Raw genomic sequence first — 18583 nt, 5'->3', positions numbered from 1 at the left:
AACACAATTTAGGGACGTATGGTCTGCATTCTCCACTGCTAGCTTCTCCTAGCTCCGCTAAATGGAAAACAGGGGTTTAAGCCTTGATACTTTCCATTCCCCTGGCCTTGTTTCTGATCCACTCATTTAATGCTTTTATTGCTAGTGTTGTGTAATGTGTGCATCTCCTGTAGTTCTGCTCCTTGTAAAGTCCTTCCCAAAGTAAATTTGTCACAGTAGCACCAAAGCAGTTCACAGTTGCTCACTCCCTTACATGCAATACAAACTGCATGTTGTGAGGATTTCTGGGGCAGGTTACCCTGGCCCTTCCACCCAATGCTTCCTGTCAGGGCCTCCACAGCACCCTCCCAGGATATCCCCTCATCCTTGACGTGCTCTTGCCTAGCTGTCCTGGCAAGGAACACGTCAGGAGCAGGGAGGCAAGGGAAGAGGCAGTGTAGGTGTGCAAGGACAGCCTCAGCAGACCCTGAGGCTGCCCACAGCCCTGAAAAGAGCAGACGCCGCTTCACGGGCTCAGCCCTCCCAACCTCACGAGAAGCAGGATCAGAGTGGGCTGGTGCAGGAGAGCTTCAGCACCAAGGCAGCTGGGGAACGTCTGAGGCAAAGGAAAACAGTGTGTGGGAGATCTCCCAGAGCTGGAGAGCTGCTCCTTTGTGAGTGGGCGAAGCCTGGCTGGCTGAAAGTACCCCTGACCCATGGAGCTCCGGGGATGCTCCTGGGATCCAGGCAGGCCTGACACACTGCCAGAGGTAGAAGCAAGTCATCTCAGGAGAGAAGCTGGGAGAGCCACTCCCTCTGGGCAAACTGGGATAAGCCTTTGCCATGGTGAGGGAAAGAGCATCCAGCTCTGTGCGGCCATGTCTCAAGAGACTCCTAATGACAACCCTTTGCAGGAGTGGGACACAGGACCAGAGCAGCCTCTCCCTGCTCTCCACCACCTCTCAGAGCCATCTCAAGAACCTGTGAATGAGCCAGTGCTAGGAGCCAAGCTGCTGAGAGCCCTGCACAGCTCCAATGGGCTTCTGCCTCCCCCAGCAACCACGTGCTCTCAGACACTGCACCAAAGCACGCTCAGCACACCCCATCTACAGTCACAGCTAAACATCAGGGCCTGACACATCCTGTTAGTGAGAAACAGCCCCCCTTGGGGCATGGGGGCAGCCAAAATCTCTCTGTAAGTGGCAAACACCATTCATTGTCCTGGTCATCAGCATCTTCCTCCCAGGACCTGTCTCCTCACGTACTACAGACAGGCTACACAGCACCACTGGGCTTTTACACTGGGGACCAACCTGCAACCACTCCTCCACAGCCTGACAAGGTAACGAGGGACTCAGCCTAACCCTGCTGCGACAGGCAGCGGGACGAGCAGAGAACCAGGAGTGCAGAGCTCCAGGATGGCACTGGATGGCAGAACGCACTGCAGCAGGCTCCAGGAGCTCCGTGCCTCACCTCTTGATGGTCTGGGTGATTGAGGTCTGGCGTTGCAGCACCGCTCTCCGCGCGGGGTCGTGGGGCAGGGACGGCACGCGGCTGTTGTCGGCCGGCATGCTCACGCTCCGCAGGAACGCCTGGCGCCGCGTCGGCTGCCGAGGGAAGCGGGAGGGAGTCAGAGCTCTGCGATGGGGATCTCAGCAATTCAGCGTCTGCTGCCTGAGCTCCTGCAACACATCCTCCTGGCTGTTGTCTACCCAAATCACACTCTCCTACCTCGACCACTCCACAAGGTCAAGAGAAGCGTAGTCAGTGGGATTTGCTTCTTAAGTGGCTCTGGATCTGCACTGAAAGCCTGTGAGAGCTCTGGGTGGGTCTGCAGTTGCTGCCTGGTGCAGCCTAAGCAAGCTGGGAAAGGCTTTGTTCATAGCCTAATTGCCTGGACACACTCACATGTCTTTGGCTAAATGTCACCTACCAAATGTGACACAACTCACCAGGCTCACACAACTGCCTCCCCAGGGCTGCTCTGGATTACATTTTTATCAGCTCAGCAGAGACACCATGTCCCATTTGCACAGGGCAGGCTGAGCAGAGTGCCCCTCTGGCAAGTGAAGCTCTGATCGATCCTCTGGTCAGACACTGTCTCTGCCTCAAGACTCCTTCAGCCTCTCTAGCCCAGAAAGCTAATGATTTCCACTTACATTAACAGTTTTGATATCTTTTATGTAAAAGCAGTACACAGATACTCAGGCTGTAAGTCAGAGGAGCACACAATGCACTCTTATCCTGACAGCCTGGGCTGTGCAGAGAACGTCACCTCCACCAGCTTCCATCATAAGCACAGAGTGTCCCTCCAGGTGCCCAGCTGGCTTTAGAGATTCCAGATAGGGGGAGATCCATCAGAACCTTAAATAATTGATTCAGAAGGTATCAACCTGCACTGGTAAAACCCTGAACTCCACTCCTAATCCCTACAGACTGACCCCCAAACCCTTTCCTTCCAAGGGAAGACCAGAACCAAGATTGATCTGCCAGGAGCTGTCATGTAAGTGAAGTGCATTTGAATTCCTGGATCACAGAATGATGAAGAGGACAGTTCTTCCTGTTCCAAGTGTAATATAAGTTTCCTCTTAAGACAAGCTTGTCCTCAGCCCCCTCCAGGGAAGCTGTATAACCCTCCATTTCTCTAATGACTAAACTTTTTTTCACATAAGTGACTGAACCCAGGCGCTGTACACACCCATGGAGCTGGGCAGCAAGAACCCTCTGGCTCTCCCTTCAGTGCTGTTCCTGCAGCAAGGCCACACAGGCAGCCAGCATTCATACCCAGGTCTCACCCCTACAGCAGTTTTTAATACCTTGTAGCAGGTATTCCTGATATTCTCCCTACTCCCAGCACAAATAAGGGTGTTTTACTCTCATGCTCTGCACTGCTCCCATTAACCTATCACCTCATCTCTACTTCAGCACTCCTCAATGTTATTTATTTCTCATCCCACATGGTTCTCTTATGTTCCTCATGCTGCTAACAGCTTTGTGTTGCCAGTAACTGTTCTTTGCTGTTACTGATGAAAGTCTGTCATTATCTTGGCTATTCATAAGTCAGATTCATACCCTGCTCATTTCAGCACAAGCTCCAGCACTTCCAGGCCCTCATGCTTGTCTTGGGAGACCTTCAGTCCTCCAGTCCCCTTAAGAAATGCTTGTTTGAATACCTCATTCTCATATCCCAGCCAAGACACTTTTCACAATGCCCACATCCAAACACTCACATCCACTGATGTGAGCACGTCAGCCACCCACCCTCATCCCTCCCACATCCCCTTCAAGGGGAGTTAATTACTGCTCATAAATTTACTCAAAGGCTCTGCCCCTTCTTATGTGGCCTCACGACCTGCCATCACACGCTGCCTTTCCCTCAGCCAGGACTGATGGGGATCCCAGGCACAGGGATGCTCCCAGCACATCCCTCCCCAGCTCCCCAGCCCCTCCCTCCTCGCCAGCCCCTGTACCTGCACGGGCTGGGGGGGCTCTTCTGGCACGGGCAAGGGCACCGGCACCGGGATGTCCAGTTTCAACCATGGTGGCTTCTTCCGCTGTAAACTGCTCGTGCTGTCGTGTCGCGCCTCCGACATCGTCCCACGCTTGTCCTCGGGCCTAGGAGAGGGGAGACACCAGAGTCAGGAGGGAATCTGGCTCGTCCCTCACAGCCCATGCTGGCAGGGCGAGCAGAGGGTTCTCCTCCCAGCTGTGACTGATGGGCCCCAAGCCCCACGTGGGATGAATTCCCAAAGTGCCTCATGAGGGCTCAGGGGTCACAGCTTGTGCCCACAGTGGTCATTCAGCACCTGACACTCAGAGGACACAGAACCTCGAGCCAGATACAGACACTGCAGTCACAAGTTTTGAGTCGCCTGCCATTAAGATTTTTGCTGAGACTACTGTGAGATCCAGATTCCTTAAGAACAAGCCATGAATTAAATCTTAATGAGATCTGGATCCAGACCAACCAGCTAAGTAACTGCAGTATCAAAAGCCACTGGCCTCCCTCTAAAACCAGCTTGTGACTCACAAACACCCTTTTTTGTCCACCCAAAGCCAAGCACCACACTTTCCAACTCACCCACCACTTAGCAATTATCAAGCGGCCATTTCTCATCGCTGCTTCTAATCTCTTTTAAATGTAGTGATTTTCTAGAAACACAATACAGTGCACAGAGCAATACCAGTATAGCATGAACATTAGAGAACTGGCACTAATCCTGAACTAAGAGCGGTTTTCATACATAAATAATAATGATATGGTATTTAAATAAAAACCGCTGTGTAATCCAAACGCCGCAGTGAGCAGAGTGACTCGCTGTCATCTTGCCCACTCTGCTGCAGTTTTGCCCTCCTGCTTGGGACCACAGGAGTCTTTCAGGCTGGCAGAGCACCCACTTCACTGTGCATGCTCAGAGAAACAATTCAGAAAACAGGTTTCACTGGAGGTAGATCAGCTCAGATACCTCCACAGGTACTTTCCAACCTAAATTACGCTACAAGTTTGTATTTCTTCCTCTCCTATCACACACACAACTTCAACTGAACAGTGGGAAGCATGTGTGCTGAACGGGACAACAGATTCCATTCCCTCCGGGATCTCTCCTTGCATGGCCCTAGCCTGGCCTATGGCCCTCAGCCATAGGGGACAAAAATAATCAAGTGTCCCAGCCTCTTCACCACAGTGGACAGATGGAATAAGCAACCAGTTAAATTAGCAAGCACACATGCTTTGACAGGGAGTAGGAGAAAAACTCAGTTGGAATTAAAACTTCGTGCTCTTACAGTGTCAACACAGTCCATTTGAATGCAGAGTGATTTTAACACATAGGGGTTCTTCCTTGAGAGAGGCCAAGTCCTAGGCCAGGACCAGAGAGATCTCCACCCTCAGAGGCATTTGGCATGCAACAAAACAAGGCCCTGAGCTGCCTGAATTATCCCAGCCTTGCAGTGGCTGAGCCAGTCAACCTGCATGGGTACCTCCCAACCTAAATTAGGCACTGGCTCTCTGAAACGTGCGCTGCCTTGCAGGGCATTTCCCCCATATTCCCACAGCTCCCTGCAGCTGCTCTGGAAAGGGAACTGCACACACCATTGCAAAAGATACAAGGCAGGGGGGCAGGCAGGGGGGAAATAGGTCAACAAATGGGAGTGGGGGATGATCTGGATTGGGTTAGAAGAGAATCTCATCTAAAAGGAGCTGAAGGCCAGCTGCCGGTTCAGTCGCGCGAGCTGGGCCGGCTGCCAGGAGCGCTGTGCTCAGCTGAGCCAGAACGACAGAAAGGGAGGACTCAGCTGTAGGTGGATGAAGGTTGGGTTTCAGCAAATACCACAGGCCCCCAAAAGTCTGGGAATTCATGATCTAGCCTGTACAGACATGCCCTTCATACATGCACCACAGTCCTGTTGCACAGATGCAGTGCTGTGCATGAGAAGGACACAAATCCTTCCTTCCCTCCCCACCGAGCTGCAGGAGTGGCTAAATACAACTGTTCTAACTTCCTGGAAGATAAGAACAGTGAGAGTATTAGGGGAACTCCTGTCTGTTCTTGGTATGAGTAAATCTGCTGTGAGACACGATTTACTGAAAGGTCTTGCAAATTTGTCTTCATGGTGAGGTGAGAAATCAAAGCAGATTTCTCATACTGAAAAACTCCAGCATTTACCTTTGAGGATCACGAACAGGAATGTCCTCAAGGTGTCCTCATCAGAGACCAGCCAAGAGAGACAGAGCCACCACTCTGGCACGACCAAACACAACCTATTTCACACAACTCAAGAGCCTCCTTCCTGTGCCTTCAAGGGCAAATTCAGAGCCTCTGAAGTAGCAACTCTGCTTTTTCCAGCATCTCACCACTGAGCCAACATCACTCAACATCCTTCCTGTCTACCTACAGAGCTGCCTTTGTGAGCAGGAGCTCTGGGTGTGAAGAATACAAACGTGTAGGATTTGCAGCTCTATCAATCAGTGAGGCCAAGCCAGGAAGGCAGAGGATGAATCACGCCTGTATTGCCCGAAAGTTGCTGCAATAACGTGAAACCCTGTGAAAGACTTCTGATTAAATCTGTTTTGCGTTTCCCCTCCTAAATTGCCACAGACCACAGACAGTGATGTCCACACATCTTCACTGGCTTCCTTGCCACCCTTGCAGACTTGCACATGGGATCTCCAGGGCGTACACACCTGCCAAAGAGGACAGGGCATGCACACACAGGGGTCAAGCCTGTGGCCTTTAAATTACCCCCAAAGTTGACTCAACTTTGTGTTTTAGGTAAGGTGAAGATCTCAAGATGAAATTCACATTCTGACGGAGCAATGGATTGCACTGCTTTCTCCCTGCTTCAGCAGTTAAAGAGTTCTTTAAGTAGCAAAGCATAAAAATGCATATATAATAATTGTCTAAATGCATTCAGTATTTAAACCCCAAGTGAGTTTCCAGGGTGGCTGCAAACAGAGTATGTAGGAGCAAATCCCCCTACCAGTTCAACCTTCTTTACTCACTAACAGGTTCACTTCCCAGTAAAAGAGTGCAGCAGAGCTGCTCAGCATTCCCAACTCCCTGTGTGCATTTGGAGTGGCCAAAAATAAACCTTACAAACACCAAAGACTGGATCAAGCCCTGCCAGGGCAAGCACTGTGAATTCTGTATGAATAATCAGCCACTGCACAGGTCAGGCAACTGCCTCTGCCCCAGGCACAAAAAGGCCTGGGGTATGGTCATGAGAGACAGGTTTCCAGGGGGTTAACGGGGAGCCTGGACGTGGATCCAGCTGAATACACGGATATACAGACCATCAGTGCATAGCTGTGTGCACAGATGTTCAGGAACATGGTCCAACAGCCTTTGCATGGCAGGTAACACCCATTATCACACCTGGCCCTCACCCAAAGTGCTGCCAATTTCTGCCCCAGCACTGCAGTGAAAGCACTTGCTGAGTTTCACACTGACCTCTTGGTTACTTTATAGGGTCAATGTTTCAGGGTCCAGTGTCCATGTATTTCATCAGGCCAGTGGGCTTTGATTCAAAGTTGACTGCATTGATACGTATTTTGTTTGAATGGTCCCATGCTATAAATCCCAATTTCTCAGTACTGTCAGGAGGCCAGGATGGGAACACACAGAGCAGAGCCATGCAGGGTCAGCTCAGTGTCCCCCTAAAGCCAGTATCTCCTTTCCAACTGAGGATGCCTGGCACAGGGTAGGAGCACAGGATCACTCAACAGTCCTATCTCCCAGGACAGAGCCATGGCACGTGCTGTGAATAACTCACAGGCTTCTTCTGCCAGAATGTCTTTGCATGCAACAGTTCAGTATCCATCTCTATATCCATCCAATGGTTATTATTTCAGCATTTATCAAGCTCGTATTTTAATCCAAGCAAACTTCTAGTATTCATAACTGCACATGACAGAGCTCCAGAGCTGAAACACATGCTGTGTGACAAGCCTGCTCCAGCTCGTCTGCAAACCTGGAATTTCCTGGGTTCGCTTGTTGCTCTGTAGTTCTTAGACTAGAACAGTGATCAGCTTCTCCCTGTCCTCTTTCTCCATGCAAGTGCTGACCCTACAGATCTCTTCCTACCATCCCCTCTTCCCACACCCACATCCAAAAGCTCAGTCCTCGTACAGGGGCTGTTTCAGACCTCTTCCCTGTGCTTGCTTAGTTTGGACTCTGTTCCACCAGCACCACAAAACTCAGGAATATGCAAATACAAGGATGAATGAGAGGTATTTGCAAATCCAGCTTCTTCTAACTGATCAGCTGGTAGCAGCCTAAAAATTATTAATAATGTCCATTTCAATTAAGATAAACAAACAAAAGAAAAATTGTATCAATAGCAGATAGCCTGGGAAATTCATCTTCAAATGGTCTGTGCGAAAGCAAGGTCACAGAACCAGAATGAAAGGCAAATCCACTGTGCTGTGGGTCAGGCTAAGAAAGGGGAGAGCACATTAAATACCAAAGTTGGCACATGATCAAGGAAAGCTGCTTAGTGAAATCTACTGACCCAAAGAGCGAAGGAAAAGCTTTGTCCAGAAGCCTGAGCATGTTCCTAAAACTGACAAGCATCCTAAATACATTTAGAAGCTTGCACAGTCATTTCAAAGAAAGACCATCCTTCCATTTAAAAAGACAACTGAAGCAATTCCCATGTTGATTTCTTTTCTTCCATAATCTCCATTTTACCAGCATTCCCATTTAAAATAAATCTGCCTTTCCCCTCACCCCCGCAAGAAACATTCCAAACAAAAACCAAACCAAACCAAAACCCCAACTTAATTCAACACTACCACACAAACAAACAGCATCTGCTTTTTCCAACAGCACTGCTCCTCTCCAGCCCAGTGTGTGCGTGTTCCTCCAGACACCCCCAGGAGGTAACACACACCGGGGTTACTCCAGTGCAATCCCATCACCACGCTCCCTGGTCACACTCCAGCTGGTTTCCTCCATTTTTCAAACCCCATCACTGCAATAGTTGTATTTACAGTGCCTGCTACACCAAGACCCAGGCAAGCCCCATATACCTGAAGGGTCTGGCTGAGGCACAGGAATCCAGGTGGACACAGCAAAGAAACCGGGATCCTCACGGCGTTCTCCAGACAGGACGAGCCAGGGGAGCCAGAGGAGACAGCTCCTGGCTGTGCCTCTCTCTCCAGGAGGATTGCTGCTGGCACAGCAGGGAAAAGGCAGGAAGTCCAAGGAGAAGAGGAGCAGTGGGGTTTCAGTCTCGTGGCTGCCAATAAAACCATCTAGCATGGATCAGACCCAAGGAGTTACAAACAATATCCCAAACAGCAGGCGTGAGCCAGCCCTTTGAAACAGGCCAGATGGAGGGGCTGAGGGCAGGCAGGGACAGGGAAGGTGGGACAGGCCACGCCTGGGGAAAGCTGTTAAGGGCACAGCAACACCCCAGCTTTGGCTGAGCCCACCACCACTGCCCACCCTAAGAAAACACCTGAGGAATGGAACAAAGCCATCAGCACTGCCCAGGGCCCTCTCCTGCTTTCCCAACGCTGGCTGCTGAGCTGGGAAATGCTGTAAGGCTTTGCAGACCCACAGGCTGCCACAGCAGAAGCTGGGTCTGAGCAGCCCAAGCAGCTCTGAGCACAAGCCTGGCAGAGCTGTGCAGACACACTGCCCTTTGAGCCCTGCCCCACACTGCCATTCCCACACACACCCCACTGTCCCTCTCGCTGCTCTCTGCCATGCACAAGCTCTGCCTGAGTGCTGCTGGAGGCTGGTGCCACCTCCAAGAGCCCACACCAAATCACACAGGCAACAGTTCCTCTGGGCTCTGGCTTCTGCTCGTGAGCAAACCCATCTGCCAGCTAGCTGCTGCCCACGGAGCAGGCTTGCCTTACTCCACTGAGCCACTACAAGGTGTTTTACCAGCACAAACTAATCCTAGTAAATTATTTCCTGTTGGTCTGGCATCCTGAAGAAACTCAGACAATTTCAGATAAGCCCTGTGCAACCCCAAGAGGAAGGGTAGGACCAGCCACTTCAGTGATGGCTCAGCATGACAGCAGCTCAGGTGAGACATCAAACACAACCCTGAGCTGTCATCCCCTGCCTGTGTGAAACTGTCCTACTCCATTCCCACTGGGGATCTCACCATGAACCACTTAATTGAATTAACTGAGAAATACCAGCTGAAAGTGGTTTGGAAGAGGCCAGGCAGACCCCTAGACAGGAAATGGGAAGCTACATTGGGTTGGTATTTCATGCAAAGCCCTGTAGAGGGATGGTATTCAAAGAGGCCCAGGAGGAGTGCAAAGCTTCAGCTGGGACCCACTGAACTTGGAAAAGGTTCAGCTGCATACAGAGACAGAGGGTTTTAAGTACAGGTAATGAAAACATCCGCCAGTGAAGTCTGAATGTACGTGAGCCAATCCCACGATCAAGAAAGGAAACCTGATATCCCTTTGAGCAACTGATTTTCTTGGTTTTCAGAAAAACATGAAGGTTATGATGGAAATCAAACAAAAATTAGTTCCTACTTGAACACCAGCATTAAAAGCTTTCAAAGTAGCTTCACCTGGGACCTGAAGGTGTGGTGCCCTCATATAGGAAAGAGAGGAAAAACAGGAAGCTCAAAAACTCTTCTGATTTCTGCTAGTCCCCAGATCTGCAGTTGAACTCCTTCAAATACAGGTTAAAAGATGACCCCCAACTGCAACATGCAAACACTCACAAGCAACAGGCTGATCTTCAAGGTCCTTTTGTTGCAGTAGACAAAGGGGCAAAATAGTAACAAGAACTCGGAAACCAATGCTCAAAATTCAAGCTAAAAAGATGTCTCGGACACTTGAAAGAGATACAAGCCAAGGGTACTGCCCTCCTCCTCCTGCTGGCACCAGCATCCCCACAGCTGTTGGGTGATCCACGCTGGGAACCAACCCACATGAGCTCAGCAGAGAAAATGGCTCGTTCCAGCCCCAGCTCCTTCCCACATGGCTCCACAAACACTTGTGCCAGCAGAAGGAAAGGGGAAGACGCAGGAACCAACAGAGCAGCTGGAGCCAGATGACTGGACTGCTTCTCAAGGCAGAATAATTTAAAGTGATTGTTGAAAACATGGCCAAAGCTCAGATTTGTAGCACTGTGGGAAGCCAACAATTATCCCAGGGAGGTGGTGGGTTCAGTGTCTCTAAATAATCTTCTGAGAAGCACCCTCGGTGCAGATGTTGAGTGCAACAGGAATAAAACACTACTGCACCACCAGAGGCAGAGTGAATTTTTTGGTGGGGTCATTAGATGGGAAAACACACAAACCATCCACAGATTTCTCCAGAGCTGACAGCCAAGCCTCACACCCGGGCAGCTTCCACAGAGGGGCTCCCAAGGAAGGAGCTTCCCCTGCTCACCCATGGCCTGGAGCACCCACAGGGAAGCAGGTGGAAGGGAGCCAAGCAGAGCAGGCTGGGCAGAGGGGCCTTTTCCATCTCCTCAGCACGCGTGGCCCAGATGACAGAGGCAGGTCTGTAGCACCAGCCAAGCACACGCAGGGCCCGGGCGACGAGCGATCTCCAACCCCACCTTCCAGAGCAAACCCAGCCCAGAGCCATCTACAACCCACTGAGATACCAGCAAGGGCAGCAGCCTGCACATAAACCAACCAACAGCGAGGGGGGAGCAGTGGAAAACCTTCTGGAGCACTTTGGCTCTTCACCCTGTTTATGTTTCTCGGTGAACACACCCTGCGGCTTTGCCACCACATCCAACAGCCACATTTCCAGCAGCCACATCCTAAAAGTCTGGTCACAGCCTGGCACTTCCAAGCTCCATCAGGGCACAGCATGATGAGATACCTGCCAACAGCTCCAGTGATGGCACACCAAGCTGAGAGCAGCATTCCCATTCCTTAGGGAAGCCAGCAGAGCACTGGTGCTCCTCAGGAGCTGTTTCCACCACGAGACCCATTACCAGCTACCAGAGGAAGGATCATCTGTGCACGCCTTGTTCCTGCACCCTGGTTGAAGGTGACCACAGCTGCTGTTGGCTCAGTGGTGCCTGGGCTGAGCCAGCAGAACCCTTTGGGTCCCAAGCAGCCTCAAAGCACAGCTGTCACAGTGCTCTGCATGATCTGCACCTTCCTCAGGAAAGAGTGATCACAGACACTATTGCAGTGCACATTTAACTCATTTGAACAATTCAATGGGACTTCAGAGCACCCTGCTCCAGATTTATTCCCATTACTAGAAACAGATGCCTGGTTAAGTTCTGGCTGACCCACAAGTACCATGGGCACAGTCACTGCCTCAATTATACAGCAAGGTGAGAGTCACAAAAAGGCTTTTGTCAGTGCAGCCATGACCCCACATTAGGAAACAAAAGATAAATATCAGGGAACAAAAGAAAAAGGTATTATTTTCATTGAAATTCTGCACTTTGAAGTTTTTTCTACCAGCTCTCATATCCATCACAAGTACTGTAAGGGTTCAGGGCACAAGGCAAGCTGGGAACACAGTGCTGGGATGACACTCAGGACAGAAGTAAACACTGGCTCTGGCTGATTTTGGAACAGCTGCTGTCCGTGCACCCAGCTCAAGAGCAATTTTCTTGGTAAAGTAATGTGTCTCAGTGATTACAACATTGTTCATTTAGAAAATACAATATCAATAAACAATTGATGGAAAAGCAACCTCCCCTAAAAAGATCACAATAGGCCAAACCAAAAATTATGTTAGACCAAAAGCTACTCATCATCCTCTACAGCAAAGACTCTGGGTATTAAAAGCAGCTAAGAATCACTGTTTGTTGTGCTAAATAAAAACATTTCAATGGCAAAAGAGATCAAAACTGCCACAAATGACAACATTTCCTATGGAAAGTTACATAAAACCACTCTGAATAGCAACCTAAAAAAATCTTAGAGGAAATAACAATTACAAACGCTGGAGCCACCAGAAGACAGACTTTATATTCAGGACGGATGGAAGCCACAGAGCCACTCAGAACAGCTTTCTTGGCACGTTCCTTTGAAACTCAGAGCATCCCCATCACACACCTGCTTTCTCCAGCACCACCACAGTTCTGCTCACCTGGGCACAAGTGAGAGAATAAAAAATGCCCACAGCAGCCGAGGCCCGGGGGAGATCCTTCAAAGGACCAATTAAACAGCCAAGAATTCAGAGCAGAGCTGGTTTGGCTGCTGTCCCTCATCGTTAGCTGATGTAGCCAAGGACTCAGGAGAGCCACTCTGGTGCTCTGATTTCTCCCCTGGCTCGTGCTTGATGGCCAGGCACACACCATCTCCTGCTGTGTCCAACTGGAAATAGCTGCAGGAAGAGCTTGTCCTGCTCTGCAGGTGTGTGCACACCTCTGCACATTCATCGTGTGCCCAGTGAAACAACTCATTCATAATGCAAACAGAAGTAATCATAATTCTAGCTTGGTTTAGCAAAAAAAGAAAAAAAAAAATTAAAATTCTAAGTGAACCACACTTCTTCAGTCTGAGTGAATGGCACATTCTTGCCCACTACTGCTCTCCCTGAAATGATAGTCCTAGAACAGCCAGGGAAAAGGAAGGTACACTCTTTTTGGCAAAACAACTCACAGTTTTCTACAGTTCACTTTAAGGCTTTGAATTTGAGCAACAGAGTAACAAATCTCCCGTGTGCTGATTGCTACAGAGCAGTAATTCCCGAAATACAGAAGCTGCATTTGTCTACCCAGCTGTTTGAGCCCTCCAGATTTTAAAATACAAGCAGCTCTAACTTTCACTGAGCCACAGCCAAGTAAGTGCCAGACCCGAAGGACTGTAAATGCAGCGTCCTGTGCAGTTTCAGGATGACCTCATAGGGATTGTTCCTTTTTAAAGGAAAGAAAACCTTCAAAGCAGGGATTGCTGCTGACCAGCAGAGCAAGGGGCTGGCTCTGAGCAGAGTGGAAACAGGAAGGGGAGGAGGTGGCAAAGGTAAGCTTTCCAGAAAAGGCAAGATCAGGCATGGCTTGCTATCTCTTCTCCCCCTGGGAAGGCTCTACCGTGCCAGGGAAGTATTGTGCAATGATACCTCAGACTTCACTGAGAAGAAATTGCATTTCCTTTAATAAACACCGTGCTTTAGAGATGCTCTGATTACTAAGGCAAGGTCTGTTTGTTGCTGAAGGCCCCAGAATTTAAGAACATATCCGCTACTCAGGTCTGTATCACCACACTTCCAACATTTCTTTGGTAGGCAAAAAGGAGCTGTAATTATATTTGAAATAAATTGTTTACCTAGATAGTTGAAGAGTGCATCCAAAGGAAATTACAGCAGAAACAAGCCCTATGTCAATCTGACATTTGCAGCAAGTAGAGCACACAAGCAATGAAACGTGCACTCTTATAGCTTTAGGAGATTTGACCACTAAGATAAATGTGAAGAATAAACTCTCTGTCTTCACCCAGTGGGAAACAGACACAGTTACTCAGAAGGATTTGACCATAGTTTGGATGATTTGGTCAAAAATTCAGCTGCTAATTTGCTCTTTGTTGCATTATCCCAACACACATTAAAAAAAAAAAAAAAAAAAACACAAAAACAAAAAACACCTCTTCATTCCTAAAGCAGCATGGACTGAAACAAGGATGAGAGGTGCGATCTGAAGCTTCAACTGGTCCTGGACAGCAGCAAGAGGGGTAGGACCAAAAAAAGGAGCAAACAGTCGGAAATCCCTGAAGTTCAACTAACAAGGATATGACAATAGGCAACCTCAGCAGAGACGCATTTCCACTTCTCCCTGTGGAAACCTCACTTCCAGTGGCACAGACATTCTGCCTGGGAAAACAGAGAGGTTGGCAGGCAAGACCTGCCCACCTCAGGCTGCACTGCAGGGAGGGTCTCCACAACTCCGTGCAAGCAGGCCTGGATGGTCTGAGCACACATCACACACCAAATTAGCCTGGGGTTCTTCGAGGACATGGAAACAGAGCTGCCAGCATGACCATGGGAAATGCTGCCAAACAGATCCATTTCCTTCCAAGGTTAAATCTTGCCTGTTGCCTGCCTAATCTCTTGGGTCTAAGCTGCAGGGCTAAGACTGTCCCTTTTACATGGTACTCTCTCAGAGGGGAGTTACTGAGCACTAGCAGAGTAAGCAACCTGATGCCCATCCAGGTCCCCTAGTTCTGAACAAGGCAAAAACAAACAAAAAGAAAACAAAACAATCAACCACAAGGCTAAAACAAAAAGCCTGCCACCAAGGAGAGAACTACCTGCACAACCCTGGACACCCTGCTCTGTAGAAAGAAACCATCTTCATCCTACCTTCCAGCAGCACTGGGATGTTTTACCCGCGACCCAGACACAAATCCCATTAGATTCAGGCTGCACCACCCACAGCACACACGGAGATGTTGTCACACAGCAGAGAGGATGCAACACAGCTCCCTGAGCAGGCAGGCAACACATGCATTCCATGGGTTCCTTAAAACTCCAACATGTACATACCCAGCAGCTGGGAGTCAACCTCACAGCAACTGTGTGAGATCTGCACAGTTCATGTTTCCTTTCCTTTCCTTTCCTTCCAACTAGATGATGATAAATGTTAAACTTGGAGTCCAGCACCTCTTCAACTGAAAGGAAAGGAAACTAATCCACATCTGAGCTCTGGGAAAATGTTAAGGAAGGAATCCATCCTTGAGTTTTAAGTATTTCTATTGAAATGTGTCATATACAGGCGACAGGCTGGTGGCTGCAGGAACAGCAGTTAATAGAGGTGTCATGTCAGGCCACAATTAATGCTGGAAACTCTGAGAAAGATGCATGGTCTCCACGGGGTGCCAAAGCCTCCAGAGATATCTATGGAAGAAAGGCAGCAACCACAAGGGAAGAATCTTATCAAAAGACTGGTCTGCTGGATAAAAGCTGTAGAGTGACAGATAAAGAAATGTCAGGATCTTCAGCTCACAGCCAGTCCTGCTTGGCAGGCACATGCCCAGCAACACGGGGTTCACACAACACACACTCTGCTCAACTTCCTGCTGGACACACTGAATGGAAGAGGAAAACAAGCCATTAATCCTGGTTATGTTGCCCATCTCAGGCCTTCAGCACTAGCCAGGCTGTGTTTGCACTGCAGAGAGATCCAACACACTGAAGAGAATCAAACCTTTACTAATTATATCTGAGCGTGAGGGCTCTGTGCCCAGAATAAACTGTCCTATCATGCCACACTCAGCAGACCCTGCCTCTTTCAAGGGAACATGTTGGGACTTGCTGGCTACTTTCCGGGGCTGGATTCCAGAGGAACAGGACTGATGACCCCAAAAGGAATTCCTATTCCTGCCTGGCGACCTCACGCAGCTGCAGCCTCGTCGCAGTCCCTGTCGCGAAAGTGAAACGAGCTGTCTGCCAAGTCCAGTGACGAGGTGCTGGCCCTCTCTGAGGGACATAACTCCTGCCTGAGGTGACACATCGGGGCCACACGGTCTCAGTACCAAGACACAGAGAGGACAAGCTTGTTGGAGAAGTTTCTGCTGTGCTCTGCAGGCCAGCAGCTCTCTCCACACTCTAAGCTCATCCCCCTGGCTGAAGCCTACCCAGCACAGAGCAAGACATTCCCGAGACCAGGGCCAACCCATGGCTTTCCCCAGAACCTGAAAAGCCAGTTTGTAGGCAGATCTCTTGCAAGTGGATTGCTTAAAAAAAAAAAAAAAAAAAAAGACCTGTCATGGGAAGTCCCAAAGCAGAACTAGTTTTGTGGGAGTTGCTTTTACACTGCACAGCATCAACCTCCTTTCATGGGAACGCACGGAAGCAGGAACAGCACGGACACACGTCCACATGCCAGAGCTGCTGCCTTCCTGGGGGCTCAGGACAAATGAGCACAGAGGCCAGGACAAAGCTGGGGACCTGTTCCAAATGCACAGCACCTCCTGGAAAGCTGGCAGTATCCCAGCTCAGAAATGGCACAGGCTCCCAAGAGCCTGCACACAGACAGGGGAGACCTGGGCTGAGCAGCAGCAGCCACAAAGATTTAAGGACATGAGGGATGCAGTAGGAGGGAGAGATGATAGCTGTTATTAGAGCAACTGAGGGTTAAAAAAAAGGCAGACAAGCCCTTTTATAAAGTCCATTTATGAAGTATCTAAAGTTCACCTCTTTCTTCCAACTATATCAACCAATCTAACACGAGTCATCACCTCCTCCTGCAAACCTGCACCACTGAGATGGAACAGCTGGAAAGCAATATCCTTCCAATGCACTGGAGTGGAAATGCAATTCTTCCAAGGGTCTGCTCCCCAGCTTGTCCCAAGTGGGCCGTTTTTATCCCCATGGTCACAGCCCACAGGCAGCTGTTTGTCCTTGCTGCCCTATTAGCGTTACTGCAGTTAATACCCCGTGCTCCTTCCTTGTCCCATGCTTCATTCAGAAGTTTTGCTGCCTTGTCTCTTCCCATTACGTGTGACTATTTTTTCCCTTTACTGCAGAATGCACTTTTCTTCCCAGAGGAAATCAGCAGGCATGGGGACAAAAACAGGAAGAAAGGAAACAACTTCCTGCTTGCTCCAAGACTCGGCTTGGAGACATCTCTGACCAGCACCGTGCACCCCGCCACGAAGCCAATGTGCAAGAGAAGCAGCAGGCACAGAACCGAGTGGGGCACTAGGACGAGCACCAGACAAAACTCATCTGTGCTGCCACTCACCTCTCCTGAGTTACACTGGAGAAAAACACAGGGCAAAATACATACATTGGGCACTTTGGCACTGCAGGGATGAGTGTGGCAGGATGGGGCTGCTCGCTGAGGAGCCCAAAAGGACTTGGCACCGAGGGTGCAGTCCTGCAAAAGCTTTGGTCTTGCTCGCGTCAGGCTGCCGTGATCCCCTTGCTTCGTGCCAGCAGTGCACAGTGTGAGAACTCAGTTCAGAGACTCGACCCGGCAGGAAAAATAGCCTTAACATGTAAAAAGCCATACATTTTCCACCAGATCATCTCGCAAAGTCGCTGCCAAAGCGCGGGTGCCAGCATCAGGGGAGGGACGGGTGGGAAAGCGTGGAGACGGGGTGGACTGGGATCGGCTGAACGCGCACCTCCACCTACAGCCGAAAGCACTGAGACCGCCAAGCTCCCGGCATCCAGACACGGGGGTCGGGGGCGGCACCTGCCCCCGGCGAGGCTCGTACCCCGCGGGCCGCTCCCCGCCCGGCTGAGCGGCGCGGTGCCGGTACCTCGGCGGGGCAGGGAACGGCCCCCGCGGGACGCCCCTCCCGGCCAGCCCCCCCTCGTCCCCCCAGCCCCGCACTCACCGTGCAGGCGGGCGAAGCGCAGCGGCCGCTCGGCTCCAGCCGCCCCCCCCAGCGCGGCTTAAGGGACCGGCGCCGCCGAGCTCGGCCCGCGGAGGGCGCGGAGACTCCTCCCCCGTGCCAGGGGCCGGCCGGGCGGGCACGCCATTCACAGCCTCGGCATGCAAATAGCAGCCGGGAGCCGAGCGGCGCTCGGCGCTGAGAGTCCCGGCGGGGAGCTGCCAGCGCCCGGGGCCGCGGGACGCCGCATCCCGCCGCGCCGCCCTGACTCACGGGGTAGGAATGCGCCGCGCCGGGCGGAAGCCACCGGCCCGCCCGCGGCCCCCGCCTTCCCCGCTGCCTCGGCGGTGGGCAGCGCCCTTTAGCCCCGCCGCTGCGCTGGGGTGGCGGGGTTGAGCGCCGGCTCCCGTTAGCATCGGCCCTGCGGGTGCTGGGATCGCTGCCGTGCCCGCGGGCAGCTGCGGCGATTCCCGTGCCGGGAGTCCCCTTGGCTGGGCACCGCTGAGCTGCCAAGCCCTGGCCCCGATGCCCCCCGCGGGAGCCTTCCCCACTAAGCCTCCCGCGCACTGGGCTGCGATGCTCCCGGTCCCCTCAGTCTTTCTTGCTGTTTCACCCATTCCCCTCCGCTTAGTGCCGTGTTTCCCACCAAGTCTTCACACCTCCTCTTCCAGCCATGTGGTTAGCGCATCATCCCTCCCCTAAGCTGTTTCTTTCCTCCCAGTTTAAACACTTTTCCCTTCTGGAGGGCATCCTCCCACCTCGATTGCTCAGCCATCCTCTCCTTTGTCCTGGGACTGCTGCAGAAGATTTCTCCATCCATCCTCCACGGAGCATCAGTCAGCATGTATTGCTCACGCAGAGCTTT

At 51.0% G+C, this 18583-nt stretch overlaps 1 protein-coding gene across 1 annotated transcript in view; it reads right to left on the bottom strand.

Annotated features, from left to right (window-relative positions):
- RHBDF1 (rhomboid 5 homolog 1) overlaps positions 1–17876 on the bottom strand; it is a 34371-nt gene extending 16495 nt beyond the window's left edge. The window contains exons 1-3 of the mRNA XM_053992246.1: positions 17722–17876; positions 3450–3594; positions 1453–1586 (exon numbers count right to left, since the gene is read on the bottom strand). Of these exons, the coding sequence (XP_053848221.1) occupies positions 1453–1586; positions 3450–3572 (257 nt within the window). The 5' untranslated portion in view covers positions 3573–3594; positions 17722–17876. The remainder of the gene's footprint in view (positions 1–1452; positions 1587–3449; positions 3595–17721) is intronic.
- Positions 17877–18583: the final 707 nt, after the last annotated feature.

The sequence above is a fragment of the Vidua macroura genome, chromosome 16 (genome assembly GCF_024509145.1).
Source record: "Vidua macroura isolate BioBank_ID:100142 chromosome 16, ASM2450914v1, whole genome shotgun sequence".
NCBI classification, from domain to species: Eukaryota; Metazoa; Chordata; class Aves; order Passeriformes; family Viduidae; genus Vidua; species Vidua macroura.
Note: the sequence above shows the minus strand (reverse complement) of the source record. Positions and strands in the feature narration are given on the sequence as shown.